Source organism: Nelumbo nucifera, chromosome 1 (assembly GCF_055504915.1).
Source record: "Nelumbo nucifera cultivar China Antique chromosome 1, China Antique-T2T, whole genome shotgun sequence".
NCBI classification, from domain to species: Eukaryota; Viridiplantae; Streptophyta; class Magnoliopsida; order Proteales; family Nelumbonaceae; genus Nelumbo; species Nelumbo nucifera.
In genome coordinates, this window is record NC_142649.1 from 114,667,832 (window position 1) to 114,684,401 (window position 16,570).

A 16,570-nucleotide genomic window follows, 5' to 3' on the forward strand; every position below is an offset into this window, starting at 1 on the left:
TGGGCAACTCATCCACCGACAACCCTTTAGCTCGCACTAAGCGAGCTTTCAGTCCGTGGAGGATAGCCCTGTTCGTCACTTCGGCCTGTCCATTCGCCTGTGGGTGTGCCACTGAAGTGAAGTTTTCCTGAATCCCCATCTCAGCACACCAGTTCTAGAACTTGATGTCTTTGAACTGCTTCCCATTATCCGAGATCAACACCTTGGGTAGTCCAAAACGACACACAATGTTCTTCTAGAATAAGTTCAGCACGTTCTGAGCTGTAATATTCACCAATGGCTCAGCCTCCACCCACTTTGTGAAGTAGTCCACTGCTACGACCAAGAATTTCCTTTGCCCGGTTGCCGGTAGAAATGGTCCGAGGATGTCAATCCCCCACTGCGCGAAGGGCCACGGGCTGGTCAGGTACTTCAGATTGGTAGCAAGTTGATGGAGGATGTTGGCATGCCTTTGACATTGGTCGCATTTCTTAACAAGCTCGAGTGCATCTGCCTTCATGGTGAGCCAGTAGTAGCCTTGTCTTAGTGCCTTTTGGACCTGCGCTCTACCCCCCAAGTATCCTCCACGTAGTTCTTCATGGATGTCGTGAAGTACTAATTCGGCTTTTGAAGGTCATAAGCAACGTACGTAGGGGAGCGTAAAGGACCTCTTGTACAGTCGTCCATCGGACGTATTGAGCTGACTAACGCTCTACCCTACGGGCTGCATTGCATTCTGTTGGTAGGGTCCCATGGAGTAGATAATCAACGAGTGGGTCAATTCAGCTCGGTTCTGAAGGGATGGGAGATCCATCATATGGATGGCCGAACCATGCATGGTGGTTGGGCAAATTTTCAAAAATTTTCTCTCTTCCATCTGGGAGTCGTATTCCTAGAATTTAGAAAAACTGCTTTTTCAAGGTTTGTTCTTAAAACAAAACCAGACCAGATCTGAAACCAAAAGGAGAAAGTAGGGATATACCTAGTACAGAATAATAGTAACTCCCAACGTAAGTGTTCACACCCAAAGAGATTGACCAAAACCCACTTCCACTGAAGATGACACAACTTATGGTGAGGCAGGATTAGTAGGGTGGTTCTTCAGCAAGAATCAGGCAAGGGGCTGGTGAGCATGACTTTAAATTGTTTCTTCTAGCAAGAAACAATATCAAGAACTATTCTTTATCAGATCCAAAAGAGGAAATCTAACTGGGTAGGGGTGGTAAGAACTATAGGAGAATTCTGTAGATTACTGAGTGTATGAAACTAGTGAATTCCCCCCCCCCCCCTATTTATAGCCTTCTTTGGATCAGCTTCCTAATCAAATTAGGAAAGAGTTTCTTGATCCAAATACGATATTTGGATCTGGACTCTTAAATGGATATGACTTATCTTATCTTTTAGCTAATCCTAATCAGATTATAAATCAGAATTCACCCATTTAATTAAATCACTTAAGCCCAGTTCGAAATGGGCTTTAGGCCTATTTGGTCACATAGCTCACTTTCCCATTAAATGCTGGCTACTTTGGTTTTCTTTGTATGGCATGGGACCCTAGCATTGATCTCCACAAAAGCTATATGGGTTCAGCCCAGCCTCTGTTACAAGGCTTAGCTGAATTCACTACTGAAGACAATGAACCCCTAAGTCCATCAACATGGACTCTTAGCGGGCCCAACATTTACACTAAATGGTCCTTGGGTCCAGCCACCTTATGAAGGCCCAAGGACGATGGACTTATGTGAGATTAGCCCATCATGTTTATTATCCCTAAATGGTCTTACATTTAACCTCTCAGCCCATAATGATCAAACACTACCCGACAAGAGAGGACCTCTCCCTTGGCTGCAAGGTACAGTGCCACACTTTTTATTCACATGGATCCCGGGAATTAAAACCTTTTTTGCAAACATTTTGTGAAACCATAATATATATGTATATCTCTATATAAATATATTTTGCAAAAACAAATCTCAACAATTTGAAATCAACTGCCGGCGGTTTAGGTTTCCATTAGAGAGAGTGCATTCCTCGATCATTCACTTTGTCCGACAATGGGGTTAATTTTGTCACTGTGATCATCCACTCAGATGAATTTTCAAACTACCCCAACATACCTAGGTTTTGACCCCCTCTAAGGATCTCACTGATTAGCATATCAAAGGTAGCTCAATCCAACACCTAGTGTAGTACCATAATCGAGTCTAGGGGTCAGGTGTAACTTACCAGTTTTGCCCATCTGTCTCCAATGTCCAGGGCATAACTGGAAAATGGTCCGGTTTCAGAGTTTCAAGCAAACCCACACTGCATGTGCTTCAGGTCTCACCTTGGCAGCTAAGACAAGCCACCCCAACCCACTTGGTAGCACATCAGTATTAGCCTTGGTATGATAAATCTCCCCAGATATATCCAACGAATGTAAAGATTCTAAACTAACACGAGTTTCATAAGTGTCCAGTTTAAGGGTATTACACAGAAACACATAAATATAACATTAATCAAATATGTACTTTATTCATTTACAATAAATGTCAAAAGATACATCAATCTGATTGGAGCTAAGGGCATATACTATCTAACACTATATCATTTCCCTGTTTATAGAGAATAGAAACATATTCTTTACTTAATTCCATATAAATGATCATTTCTAATTAGGGGGTGTATACAAACTAAATAGTGCCACAAAATACAGAATACAATCTTACTCTGAAAAATCCATGACTTTGTCTCAAGAACAATTTTACTACCTCTACAATAAAGAAGAAACAATTAAAACTCAACAGAATAGAGGATAAAGAGAATAAACTAAAACAACTAAAACAGAGGAAATTACAAATCATACCAATTAAAACTTAGTAGATAGAAATAAAGACTCAGAAATAAGAATGTGATATTACCTAATGTCTATTGAAGTTGAACAGGTGGGGAGAAGAACAATGAGTAGGGTATGAAAAGCAAGAAAATATACCATACGACTTTCAATATATATGAGAGAATCCATTCACTATTACCATCCATCAGTGTACGAGTTACAAGCTGTAGAAGATATCATGAAATCACTACAACCAGTCAGCCATCAACTCTATACTTCAGCTGCCAGCTACCAGCAAAATAAAAAATAAATGAAAATATAAAATACTAAGACAAATAATAAATGAAAGAAAGAGAACAAAAACCTACGAAAATAACAAAAGAAAAATAAATTAAATTAATTATTATTAATCCGATGGGCACGATAGTCCCAACTAATGATAGGCTATCAATTTGCAATAGACAAGGACGAATAATAGAGTGAGGTCATGGAGAAAACCATCAAAAACATGTCTGTATTAGGCAACATGTGGGCTTCCATCCAACATAGAGCCAATAACAGACTTAAGTCGTGGAGAAAACCATCCAAAATGTGTCCATATTAGGCAACACGTTGCCTTAATACATGTAAAGTAAATCAAATCAAGTTAAACGTGTAATTGTAAATAAATAAAAAAATTGAACAAAATTAGTGTTTACCTGATCAACTAAGGATTTTGATGCCAAAATTTCTAACAATGTGTAGAATTTTGGATACAAATTCATGGTAATGTTGTTCAATGATGAAGGTTGAAGACAATAATCTAAACGATGTAGGGCAGTGCTCCATGGGCAAGCAAAATACAGAAGCTGCTCGATGGAGAGAGAGAGAGAGAGTGTTCAAATCTATTATGAGAATGCAAAATAAGTGAACCACAGGATGCTCATAGAGCCCTACCTTGTTGATTTGGATCTGAGCCAACTATTCGAGAAGATGGTCAAAGCCTTCAATGCTAGGGATGCTCATAGCACCCTACCCTGTTGATCTAGATCTGAGCCAATTGTTCTAGAAGACGGCCAAGCCTGAACCCATCAAGAAATCCAACATGCTTGCAGGCAGCGAATAGAGTTGGAGCCATGATCACCTCTATAAAGTTTACCCTCTTTTCTAGCACGTTTGCTTTGAAAGCGTTGTAATAAGAGCCTTGATCATCTCTGCAATAAAATCTAAACATAAAAAAAATAATAATGAGTACAAATCTATATAATATATATAAACAAAAAAAAAACCAAAGATATAGGAATGGAGAAGAGAACAAAATTAGGGTTTTGGTCGGATTGCTCTAAAAGGGAGAAACAAAGTAGAGAGATGGGAAGGAGGGGGACACGTGTTCACATATCATTAAACTAATCATATAGCATATGTTCGAATACCATTGCAGGTGTGATCACATACCATACATGCGGATACCATTTTCTCAAATGAGAGGGTGCCACGAATCAGCCAATATTGCTAATATTCTAACACTGGTTGTTGCCTTTTCATATATATCCCTAATTATGTACTAAACCTTAGTGAAGATCCATCACAATTGTAAAATCTAAAGTTTCTATTGCTAATATTCTAACACTGGTTGTTGCCTTTTCATATATATCCCTAATTATGTTATATACATATTCTATACCACTTTCTTATGTAACTCTCAATAGTTGATATCCCTGGCACAAAAACAAAATTAGTTATCTAATACACCTATTTCAAGTTGTAATATTTGTTTAATTATTTTCTCCTAAAGTTTTATAATGTGGCTCATTTGATTGTTGATAGTTAGTACAACATTGTATAAGTACATATAGTTTACCATCGTTGGGACTATGAAGATAATGTAAAAGGAGAACCACATGGAGAAATCCCGACACAGACACATTTGTAATGGCATGAATACACTTTGTCAAAATGATAGAAGGCTTACACATAGGGATGCAAATAGATTGGGTCAAATTTGAATCAGGGTATATATGGATCCAACACGACATTGTTCATGTCAGACTCAATTGGATCTGATAGGACTCGATTTGAATTTGAATCATATAGATAAGTTAGATATTCGGATATGATCCAATCTAACTTGTTTTCTTTAAAATTAATTAATTATTACAATATAAAAAATATAATAATTTAAATAAAGTAAAAAACAAAAAAAATGCAAGTATTTTTTTAATTATTTTCATCATACATATACATGTTATATTATTTATAAAAAAATAAACAATACAACAAAGTTATAAAAATATAATATAAAAAATGTATTTATAAATAAATAAATAATATATATGTATTATATATTATATTTATAAGCATATAATGTATATTGGATCGGATCTTCTCATATTGGATATGGGTGATATGAATACGACCCATTTTATAATCGTATTTAATCACCCGATCCGAAGATCCAATCAAGGGTAGTCCGAATCCGACCAAATAGGATCGGATCGGATCATGATCCAATCCATTTGCACCCCTACCCATACACTTGCGATGAGCACAGAGAGCCACCCAAGACTTGTGATGGGCATGAAATGCCTCATAGGCAAGGTTCAAAGTATCAATACAGGGTGATACGTTGGTAGGGCATCTCGGTCTATATCAGTACTCTTTTTTTTTCCGAATTTGGTTTAAAGGGGCCGGTTTAAGGCCTGTCTACCCCCCTGAACCACTTGCCAACCCGAAACACCCCCTATAGGGGCGTATCAGGAATGCTCTGATGTCGATACTTTGAACCTTGCTCATATGACATGCAATGAGCACAAAGGGCCATCTAAGACCTATGATGAACAATGAGCATCACCTGAGACTTGCGATGGACATAAAATGACATTGTAAGTCTGAGATGAACCCAATATACTACCAACACCTTGTGATGAATGTCAAATGATGAACCATGCTGTAACGAATGGTGGATAGCCCTCGATACCAATAACACTCGCTTATAGGTGATTGACGTCCATTCTAGTCAGAACAAGCTGTGATGAGGTGCCTCAAAAATGAGTAAAATAGACGTTTGAACATGCCAGTCAGACATAAACCTTGTCATTGACATGTGGCCTTTGGGGAACCCATGAGGGGATGTAGCCTACACGTGCCACGGGAGAATCCTTAAGAGAAAGGAAACTTTGTCATTGAATAATCTTGTTGGATGTGTAGCGAAACCTCAATGGTGCTCCCTTAATAACTGGCATGAGAACAAATATCCCCTTTCCTAATAGTAAAGGTTTCCTTTTTGGTCATTTTCCTTATAGCATTGAAATCCTCTATATAAAAGGAAACAAAGCACGACCTCTAGGGATCATGATCATGATCATCAGAGATTCCCCAGATCTCCTCAAAGACCAAGGCACACCCATAACTTTTAACATGCAACCTTTACCTAAGCCCTACTCCATTTTTGTCTTTCAAGGAGACCATCATGCACATCCTCAATATCAGACTTGCACATTATATGCCACTTTTGTTATAGGCATTGTACTACTATTATCCAATCATTAAGCATATCTTTTTTTTTTTTTTTTTCTTTTACCATCTTTTTAAATAACTTGGTTTGTTATAACAATCTTACTTTTTCTATACATTTTCACACATCTATTGGGATCTGCATTTTCTAACACTTTTTCCTTTTATAAACTTTCTAAGTCTAGAGGTCATGCCTTAATTTTTGTGTTATAGATCCAAAGTCTAGCCAAGTTGGCCTAGTTTTGACTTATATTCCATGTATTATACACCAATAAATTTAAAATATTATAAATAATTAAAATTTTGGTACTATATGCCATAGGCCCAAAATTATGATAAACTCGAAGTGTGATAATTAGACTTTGAAATCTTTATACTTGATTAAACATTGAATTCAATTATCTCGAACATGGATGTTTGGAATTAGGTCCAATTAACAACTGAACGAGATGTGGACTTAATCCAATATGATATCCTATAGTTCAAATATGATTAAAATGTTATTATATATATATATGTAATATAATTATGTATATATAAACATTATGTACAATTATGTAAGGTTTGCAGCTATTTTTTATACCTAAAATTAGTTGAACCTCCCTCATGCTTTTGCTTGGAAAAAACCTCCCTTCAACATTTATGAAAGAAATATGCAAATATCTCCCATTGTGCTATTTCAACTGTAAACACAATTGAAACAGCTTTAGACTGCAGTGTAAATCAATATCAATGTAAAACTCTACCATCGATTTATTTTTATCGATGTTTGTTTGTAATAAATCAAGATCTGTGTAAAACTCCACTTCCAATTTAAATTTGTTGGTGTTTGGATGATCTACTAGAATTTTACATCAACTATGAAATCGATGTAGTATTACATGACAATCACACTTTTCAAGGCACAACGGTTCAGAGATTTTAAACCATCGGTGTTGAACTCCATCGATGGAGTTTTACATTGCAAACCAATACAGCCTTAATTTTATAAGTAGTTTTTAACTTTTTTATTCATTATAAACACAAGAAGTCGGGTTCGGTTCAAATACGACTCCGATTCAAACTTGAGAATGGATCCGGTCCAAGGTGATGGTAAACGGAGTTGGACTCGGCCGTGCATGGTATCGACCCGATTACGACCCGCTTGGAGCAACAGATGGGATGGATATGGATTATTCGTCTCGTCCGTTCGTTGACCCGACAATACTACGACCATATTCCTTCCGTACATTACCGGAACCAGACAACCACTCAACCGGGAATTTGAGTTGTAAATTTGTAATTTTGTCCACATCAAAGGGCATTTAGAATACTCCGTTTTCCCGCCAAATCTGCCACTTACAAGACTTCTGTCCCTTGTCATTCTCTCTCTCCTCTACCTCTTTCTATTCTCTCTTGGCCCTCTCGGTCTCACTTGCTTCCTTCTCTGCATCTTCATCTTCCCGTCGTTGAAGAATTTGTTTGGATTTTGGAACCATAGTTTCTCTCACTCTCGTTCTAGTCGTTGAGAAAATTCGAGCTTTGCTTCCATTTATTGTATGTTCTTGTAAGAGCAAAAAACTTCAAAGCGAAAAACCCTAGTTTGTTCATACATTCAGTTCTATTTCTTCTGCTGCTGTCTAGTATTGGTTTACTGAGATCTTATCCACTGTTCTGGTTTCGTCAACTTTCAGGAATCACGGTACGAAATGATGGCCGAGAATGAGACCAAGAACGAGGGAGCTGCCGACTCTCCGACTTCCGTGCTAGAAGACGAGGTTTTATCATGCTTTCCCTTCTCAAGGCATTTCTTTCAAAATTTTGTTTATTTCGTTTCCATGTATTTTTTTCCTTTCCTGCTGCTTTGGTAGTGTCAGTTGTTTCAAATAGATCGAGTCTCAGTTAGTTGGTAACATTCTAAAGTCCACTTTTCTCGATTCAATAGAAGTTGTATCAACATAAATGTTTCTGTGTTTCTATGTGCGTACCCGAATTTACGCTAGTTGTGTTCATATGCGCATTTTTTGTTGGTTTTTGTTAAGGGTATGCTGGTTGTTTGCTTGCGTTTCAGCTCAAAATATTTCATTTTCTTAATATTGTAGCTAAATGGTTTCATGCCTTTCTTTCCCTTAAACTTGAAAACAAGTTGGTTTTATTGTGTCTACTTTACATTATTTCTCATTATTTTAAAATTTATTTTATTATCTAATGAACAGGGGATTTGTAAGGAGGAAGCCAGAGTCGGATCAGAGGATGATGACATTTTGTCTTTTGAGGCAAAAAATGGAGACTCTTCCCTTATATCAAGAGCAATGGCCAAGGAGGAAGAGATGTTACAGGAAGCTCGGTTCAAGGAGGAGGAATATGAGAGAGAAAAAAGGGAGGGGGAGGCTCCGGTAATGAATGATACACAGTTCACCAAATTGGACGAGCTCCTGACTCAGACTCAATTATACTCAGAGTTCCTATTGGAAAAGATGGAAGACATCACATTTGTAATTCCTTGAGCACTTATCCGAATCAGATATTATGTCTAAGTCATTTTCTTTTATGCCACTTAAATTGTTATGCTATTTCCTTATCCTAGAATGTAGAGGAGGATCAGAATCAAGAAAATTCCAAAGGGAAGAAAAGGGGTCGTGGTGCAAAGAGGAAGGCAGTGAGTCAATACAACAATGTAAGCTGTCATTATGGTATTTGTGCAATATTTATCGTTCATATTTGTTGCAACATGATCTATATTCTGTTTCATTTTCCCCATTATCCTCTTTTACGTATGTGGCTGTTCACATGTAGAAATGCTTTTAATTGTATACATGCATCAAAGTTTCTTGTGAGTGTGAGGACATGCAAATCATGGTTTTGTAACTCAAATCAATGAAATCTGAGAGAAGGAATGAGAAGCTGAAGAGAATAGAGAAGGAAAAAGGTAGGCTGTCTGGTGATTTATTTACTTGTCCTTTATATATATATATACATATATTTGGGGGGGGGGGCAGGGGGCGGTTGTGAGTGGGATGTCGACATTTTTTCCCACATTGACATAGTCAGCTGTCATTGAACTGAGTAGAGCAATGCAGTCAAAACTACTAGGCAATGACTAGGCGTTTCAGCCTTCATTGGGAAAGAATGCCCCAGGTGATGCCTTTTTGATACCTAGATGATAGAACAATATGCTCAATAGCTTTGGATAATATGTAGAATAAAAGGTTATTTTAAAAGAACCAAAAATAAGGGATTCTGCCTTACAGATACAGCTTGTTATTGTAACCAGGGTCTTAAAATAAGTCAGCTAAATAATAAATGCTAAATAATAGCTTAATGGAAGCATAAAAGAAACTAATTATCAAAGCCATCACAGAGAAAACTTGACTAATTGTTAATTAAAACTTGAATATATATGGTATCTTTTGGTAAAATATTCTGAAAATACACTAAGAAGAATCTTATTTTCTCAATATTGTCAAATAATTAGAGTAAAAGGCGATTGATCAGGCAGGAATATGCATCTCTTGTTCCCTGATCAACAATCTGAATTGCGCCTGGGATCACCAAAACTGCACATATGGTTTTCTTCAAAATTGGTCAACAAATAGTCATTTATGTCTCAACTAATTCATAACTTTATTCTGGATAAAGATGTTAGTGATTGCTTTCCCTATCTCATAAATAAGAATCAGCAATAATATTAGGCATTAGAATGATGGGGTTTGAGTACTTCCATCCATGTTATGACATTGGAAAAACAGATTTCTTGTTCTTTGGTCTACCATATACTTATGTTTGCAGTCATTTGCCCCCCTTGGCATTGTTTTATATCTTGATTGGTCCTCTAAGACAGTTGCAGCTGAAGCCTTATTAGGGAATGGGTTACTATCTAGTTTTATTCACTTGTTTCTTTTGTGATGTTGTGTTCTTTCTATTCAGTGCATATATATTCTTCATGCTCTGGTTTTCTTAATTTATTTGCATTTGTTACTGCTACATGCTTATAATAATATGCCTCCTTCTGGTGATGCTCCTTAGAGGAAAGCCAAGAAAGCAGTTGCTGCCATGCTAACACGATCTCAAGAAGGCATGGCTCCTGAGGATGCCAACCTCACTGAGGAGGAGAGAGCTGAGAAAGAGCAGGCTGAACTTGTACCATTGTTGACTGGTGGAGAACTAAAGCCTTACCAAATCAAAGGGGTGAAATGGTTGATTTCTTTATGGCAGAATGGACTCAATGGGATCCTGGCAGATCAAATGGGGCTTGGCAAAACGATTCAGACCATTGGTTTTCTTGCTCATTTGAAGGGGAAGGGCTTAGATGGGCCTTACTTAGTAATAGCTCCTCTTTCTACTCTCTCTAATTGGGTAAATGAAATTTCAAGGTAAACTTAACTTCTTGATTTTCCTATTAATTATACAACTTCAAAATTTCTTTGTTTTGGGAAATCTATTTTGTTCTTTTAAAGGTTTGCTCCCTCAATGAGTGCGGTAATTTACCATGGCAACAAGGAAGAAAGGCAGGAGATAAGGAAGAAGTACATGCCCAAGGCAATTGGGCCAAAATTCCCAATCATTGTTACTTCTTATGAGGTTGCTTTGAATGATGCAAGAAGATATTTGAGCCATTACAGTTGGAAATACCTTGTGGTTGATGAGGTATGGAGTCAAGTCACAATGTTTGGTTTTATTGTTCTTTCATTTTTTTTCATTTGTACTATATTAAATCATTAAACTGTGGCAATCATTTGATGTTTCTCCATCTTACCACAATTGCCTTTCTTGAAGGGGCATCGTCTGAAAAATACAAATTGCAAATTAATCAAAGAGTTGAAGTTCTTGAATGTTGAGAATAAGCTTCTACTAACTGGAACACCTCTGCAAAATAACTTGGCTGAGCTATGGTCACTATTGAACTTCATTTTGCCTGATATTTTCTCATCACATGAAGAGTTTGAGTCATGGTAAATATCATTCTTATTGTATTCTTCTATATTATGATTCATATTCATTCTTTTATGTTGACAATAACTGATGACCTTTGAATGAATTTTAACTGTTACCTCCTATGCAAATTGAATATCTTTACTTTTTTTAACAATTATAAACTAGAATAGTAGAACTGCATCCACATATCATTCAATTATGCTTTGACAAATATCTCACTAAAGAATGTTCAGGTCATATTTGTATAACATTAATGGATGCTTTTATCTATATATACATTCTTCAATAGGAACGTTATTAAGGATTAATCTGATAAAAATGTTATTAATGATGTAATGAGGAAAACCAAACTATACCACTACTATCGTATCAAAAAAAGAGGAAAATCAAACCTGACAAAGAACCTAGATTCCTCCAACCACAGACTTGATAAAGATTAATTTTGATCACTGTAGTTTAGGTAATTCAAGATCATTTGGCATTGGTGCTGTGTTCATTTGGTTGCATGCCATCTATTATACAATTGGGGCTCTGTATGAATTTCTGAAGGATATTCATTGAAACTAATTTAAACGTCATAAGTTTTTCCTAGTTCTTTCCTTCTGGTCCTATGGTGTGAAAACTGTCTTAACTTTTATGTGGTTTTGTATTTATTAGGTTTGATCTGTCAGGGAAGTGCAGCAATGAAGCTGAACAAGAAGAACTAGATGAGAAGAGAAGACTTCAAGTATGACTTTTTGCAACTGGTGTTAAAATTCTATCTTGTATTGTAGTGTCTATTGCATGTGTAATGTTCTGAAAAAATTCAATTACATCCAGGTTGTGTCAAAACTCCATGCTATATTGCGTCCATTTCTTCTTCGAAGATTGAAGTCAGATGTTGAGCAGATGCTTCCTCGAAAAAAGGAAATCATTTTATATGTCAACATGACTGAACACCAGAAGAACATCCAGGATCATTTGGTCAATAGAACATTGGAGAATTATTTACAAGAGAAAGCAGATGACAGTAAGAGTCTTTCTTTGCATGCAAAAATTAGCATCATCCAGAAAATGAAGGACTTTAATGAAAATAACTATGTAGAGAGGAAATATAAGGTAGCTGTTGGTCATACTTGCAGCCTTTCCAAGTGCTGCAGGATCAAAACCAGAGTTGTCAAAGGTTGGCTAGGCAACTGCTTTGCTGATTAGGATTCTGGGCATGCATTGGGGTCTGCAAGCTGAAGTGAAAATGTCATTTCCAGGCTAGATAAAGCGTTCTAGATTCTAGAACCAACTTTTAAAGCATGTGATCTTGGACTAAAGTTTAAGTTGGGAAACAGGGGATATACAAGCAAGGATTAAAATATCGATACGATATGCCCCGTATCAGCTGTATTGTATCGGTATCGGAGGGTATGGATACAGGATATGCTGCGAACAAGGGCGTATCCCATTATATCAGGCCGATACACATATGAATTGATACACATAGCTACCATACAGCATCTAGCGTTTTTTCCATTAAAAACGCTCATGGCGTGATTTGGACCCCTTTATGGGATCTGGTGATGTTCTTTTATTGCTGATGGACACATTATGAAAATGCAGGGCGTGGTATGAAAGGAAAACTGAACAATTTGATGGTTCAACTTCGAAAGAATTGCAATCACCCTGATCTCTTGGAATCAGCTTTTGATGGATCGTGTATGTATCTTGCAACTTTGTATCATCTCCATTCAGTTCTCTAAAGTGCCAACATAATTCAACTTTCTCATTTGTTTCCCCTATAGACTTGTATCCACCTATTGAACAGTTAGTGGAGCAGTGTGGAAAATTTCGCTTGCTGGATAGACTATTGGAGCAACTGCTCGCTCGCAAACACAAAGTGTGTTTATTTTATTATATTTTTGGTTTTGTCCTTTCAATATGTTATTTGATCTTTTAGCTCACCTGTACAACTTGGGTTCTATTTCAGGTTCTGATCTTCTCTCAGTGGACAAAGGTTTTGGATTTAATTGACTACTACTTTAGTGAGAAAGGGCTTGAAGTTTGTAGGATTGATGGCAGTGTGAAACTGGATGAAAGAAAAAGACAGGTACCTCTTATCATTTTAAAAGAATTTGTGAATTAGATGGATGTATCGGGAGCATTCGTATCATTTGTTGACCTGCAAAAGGAACTGTGGGTCCTGGGTGATTAGTGGGTCAACTGTGGTTAGGTTGTGGCAGTTCCTCATTAGTACTGTCAGTGGTGGCTCGAGAAATCTTTTTTTTTTTGATCAATGTGGATCAAGAAATCATTGCAACTCAAAATTTATGGTTGTAAAGACTAGAAAGCCCTCCTAAAACTCTTATTGGGTTATTGGGGTGTGACCGAACTGGTCAGGGTCCCAGGTCATGGTTCAACTGGGCTGGTTTCCTAAACACTGCATCTGAGTCTGATAACATTGCTTGTTTTCAGCAGATTCTTATACCACCATTTACTCTCAACTAAATTAATTCTGCCCCTTCATTCTATAATATCCAGGGCCTTACTGCTTGCTTTTAGATCTTTGTTTCTTTCTTAATTGACATTCTTGTAGTACTAAGCATGCATCAGAGCATTACCAGAAAAAAATATTTCTGGTAATTTGTGCTCTCATTGTTATGCATGATCAAATGTTGATAAAAAAAATATTACACATGATCAAATCATCAGTTGGTCCATTAATCTGTCATCTATTGGAGGTACTCCTTGGTTCCTTGGACTGAGCTTATTTCTAATTTATCCTGCTGTAAAGATAGTATCTGTTGGGGGCCACACTGATCACTTTCATGTGTTTCTCTGTTTCTATGAAGTTTTCCTATATTGGGAGTTTTGCACTTTGGTTAGGCACTGTAACTGAACTTTTGGGAAAAGTTAACAACATGAATGGTTAAGATTATTTGATCAACTTGTGAACAAGGTGAACCATTGGTTCCATTTCTTCCTGTTATGTGCATGTAAATTTTCTGCATGGAGTTCCCTACAGTTTGTTGTTTAACATTTAAAACATGATCTTCATGGTTCTGATTAATGTTGATGTACAAAAATAATATTGAAGAAAAAAAGGCATATATTTAATGGTATTTTTTTTTGTATTTGCATAAACAGATTCAGGAGTTCAATGATGTAAACAGCAATGTTAGAATATTTCTTCTCAGCACCAGGGCTGGTGGACTGGGAATCAATCTCACGGCTGCTGATACCTGCATACTCTATGATAGTGATTGGGTAAAGCCATTTTCTTGCATAATCTTCTAGCTATTGGGATTTCTGTGTATTGAACTAACTTAGGATATTGAATGTGCTATCCAGAACCCTCAAATGGATTTGCAGGCCATGGATAGATGCCACAGGATTGGGCAAACCCGTCCTGTTCATGTCTACAGACTTGCGACAGCCCAATCAGTAGAAGTACGTCATCCTTGGACTTTTTTTAATGGTTTCTATACTTATTTTCAGATCTTTGTGGAAGATGCTGAGGGTATTTCTTGTTCCAGGGTCGTATACTGAAGAGAGCTTTTGGTAAGCTGAAGCTTGAACATGTGGTTATTGGGAAAGGGCAGTTCCAACAAGAAAGAACCAAGTCTAATCCTTTGGAGGTCTTTGAGGTTTGTATTTCTGTTGTGATTCCTATCCATTATAATCTGGGTCTAAAGATTCTCAAGGGATTATATGCCCTACTGTGTTCTATGTGTCACTCATTCCCTACCATATATTAACATGGCTCCCCTCTGACACCAATCTAATGGGTTAATAAGAAACATCGTATGTCAGGGTCCTTGTAAAATGAAGTATCCAACTCTTAAGACTTATCTAATAAGATGTTTGTTTATAAGTGAACTATACTTTGATACCCATTCTGTAACCGGTGCAAAGGGAAGAACATAAGCTTCCTCGATTCTAGAATAATCTAAACCTTTCTGAAAAAGGAGAAATGAATTTACTAAACATAGAAAGTGTTCATTACAAACAATAGATTTGGTTTACCATAAATTATTAACTTAATATTTAAAGTGGATGACACCAACATGGAGAGGTTGACATCTTCTATTCAATGGGTTGAAAAAGGGACCTAATTGAGAAATTGAATTAATGGTAATTTGTTATCTTTTAATTCATGGTTAGAATCAGGTTAGTTTCTGTTGGTGATTATAGAATTTGGTTTCCAGTCAACTATTATGATCAATCGAAGCAGTTCTGGAAGTGGTTGACGTTTGCATCATAGTTCACACTCGTATCTGAAGTTCTAAAACCTATCACAAACACTACATCTATTTGATTTCATTTACAAGAGCAGTAAATGGTAATAATTGGTTGATAAATCATCAAAATTTGCTATGATATCTCCATCACAGGTGACAAGTTACCAAAGCAATATGTAATTTGCCAGATCTATTCTGAAATGAGGCTGTGGTCTATTGCATATATTTCGGTAATGGTAACACAATTGCATCACAGGTGACCTTTTTGGTAATGGTGACACAATTGCATATATTTCAGGAAGATCTATTGGCTCTTTTGCGGGATGAAGAAGATGCTGAAGATAAGATGATTCAAACAGACATCAGTGATGAAAATCTTCAGAGGGTATTGGACCGGAGTGACCTGATTGGAGACGACTCATCTGTTGGTGATGCTTATCCCCTTAAAGGCCCTGGTTGGGAGGTGGTGATAGCAAATAAGACTGGGGGCATGCTGTCTACACTGAATAGTTGACAGATACCTTGCAATTGGGTTCCAACTATGGTCATACATTTTAGTCTGCATTTAGGACGTCTCACTGTCCCTGCAGAAATTTTGTATTTAGTAGACCAGAAATTTTATTTCGAGTAGAAAAAGCTTGCAGAGGCCTTCCTATTTTGTACATGTCAGAGAAGGCTGTAAAAGGCTCAGGTGGGAGCTGATTTTATGATGGGGTTCCTTTTTCGTTGGGTGCTTTCCTGTTTGTGGTTAGGATGTAGAAATTCCCATTTCAAGGGCCCTCAATTTGAATAGTTAATGCATTGCCCGAGATAATAGGCAGACAGAAGTATTTGATAGCTTGTTATCATTTTGCTGTTTCTAGATCCTTGATTGCCTGGAAAATTCTATTAGTAATTTGCTGGTACGTAGAATCTCCGGAATGCGATGTTGCGATTCTTGTTTCCTCTTAACAGGTGGTGTCTGTCTGATGTCGAATCTGAATGCGATGTCTCTCTTCTCGGTGCTCGGTTTGGGTGTGTATATATATATATATATGCCCTGCCATGTCTTTTTTTCAATCTGACTTTATTTAGGTCTCAGATTCGAATTCACTCGAGCATACGTGATTTAGCTTGGAAAAGTATGTCAGCATTATTTTGCTTGCTCAGACCAGGTACGAAT

At 37.0% G+C, this 16,570-nt stretch overlaps 1 protein-coding gene across 2 annotated transcripts; it reads left to right on the plus strand.

The window, feature by feature from the left end:
• Positions 1 to 7,658: 7,658 nt before the first annotated feature.
• On the plus strand, positions 7,659 to 16,256 carry CHR1 (chromatin remodeling 1). 2 transcript variants are annotated; one of them, XM_010265387.3, is made up of 16 exons: positions 7,659 to 7,832; positions 7,960 to 8,043; positions 8,482 to 8,760; positions 8,853 to 8,942; positions 10,292 to 10,638; positions 10,723 to 10,912; positions 11,042 to 11,217; positions 11,858 to 11,927; positions 12,020 to 12,209; positions 12,791 to 12,886; positions 12,973 to 13,067; positions 13,158 to 13,277; positions 14,315 to 14,434; positions 14,519 to 14,617; positions 14,704 to 14,814; positions 15,707 to 16,256. In XM_010265387.3, exons 2-16 carry the CDS (start codon positions 7,975 to 7,977, stop codon positions 15,920 to 15,922), a joined length of 2,268 nt encoding a protein of 755 aa, XP_010263689.1. In that variant the 5' UTR covers positions 7,659 to 7,832; positions 7,960 to 7,974; the 3' UTR covers positions 15,923 to 16,256. The 2 variants fall into 2 exon arrangements, with proteins under 2 accessions (XP_010263689.1, XP_010263690.1); XM_010265388.3 differs by having other exon boundaries at positions 7,659 to 7,822.
• The last annotated feature ends 314 nt before the right edge of the window (positions 16,257 to 16,570 follow it).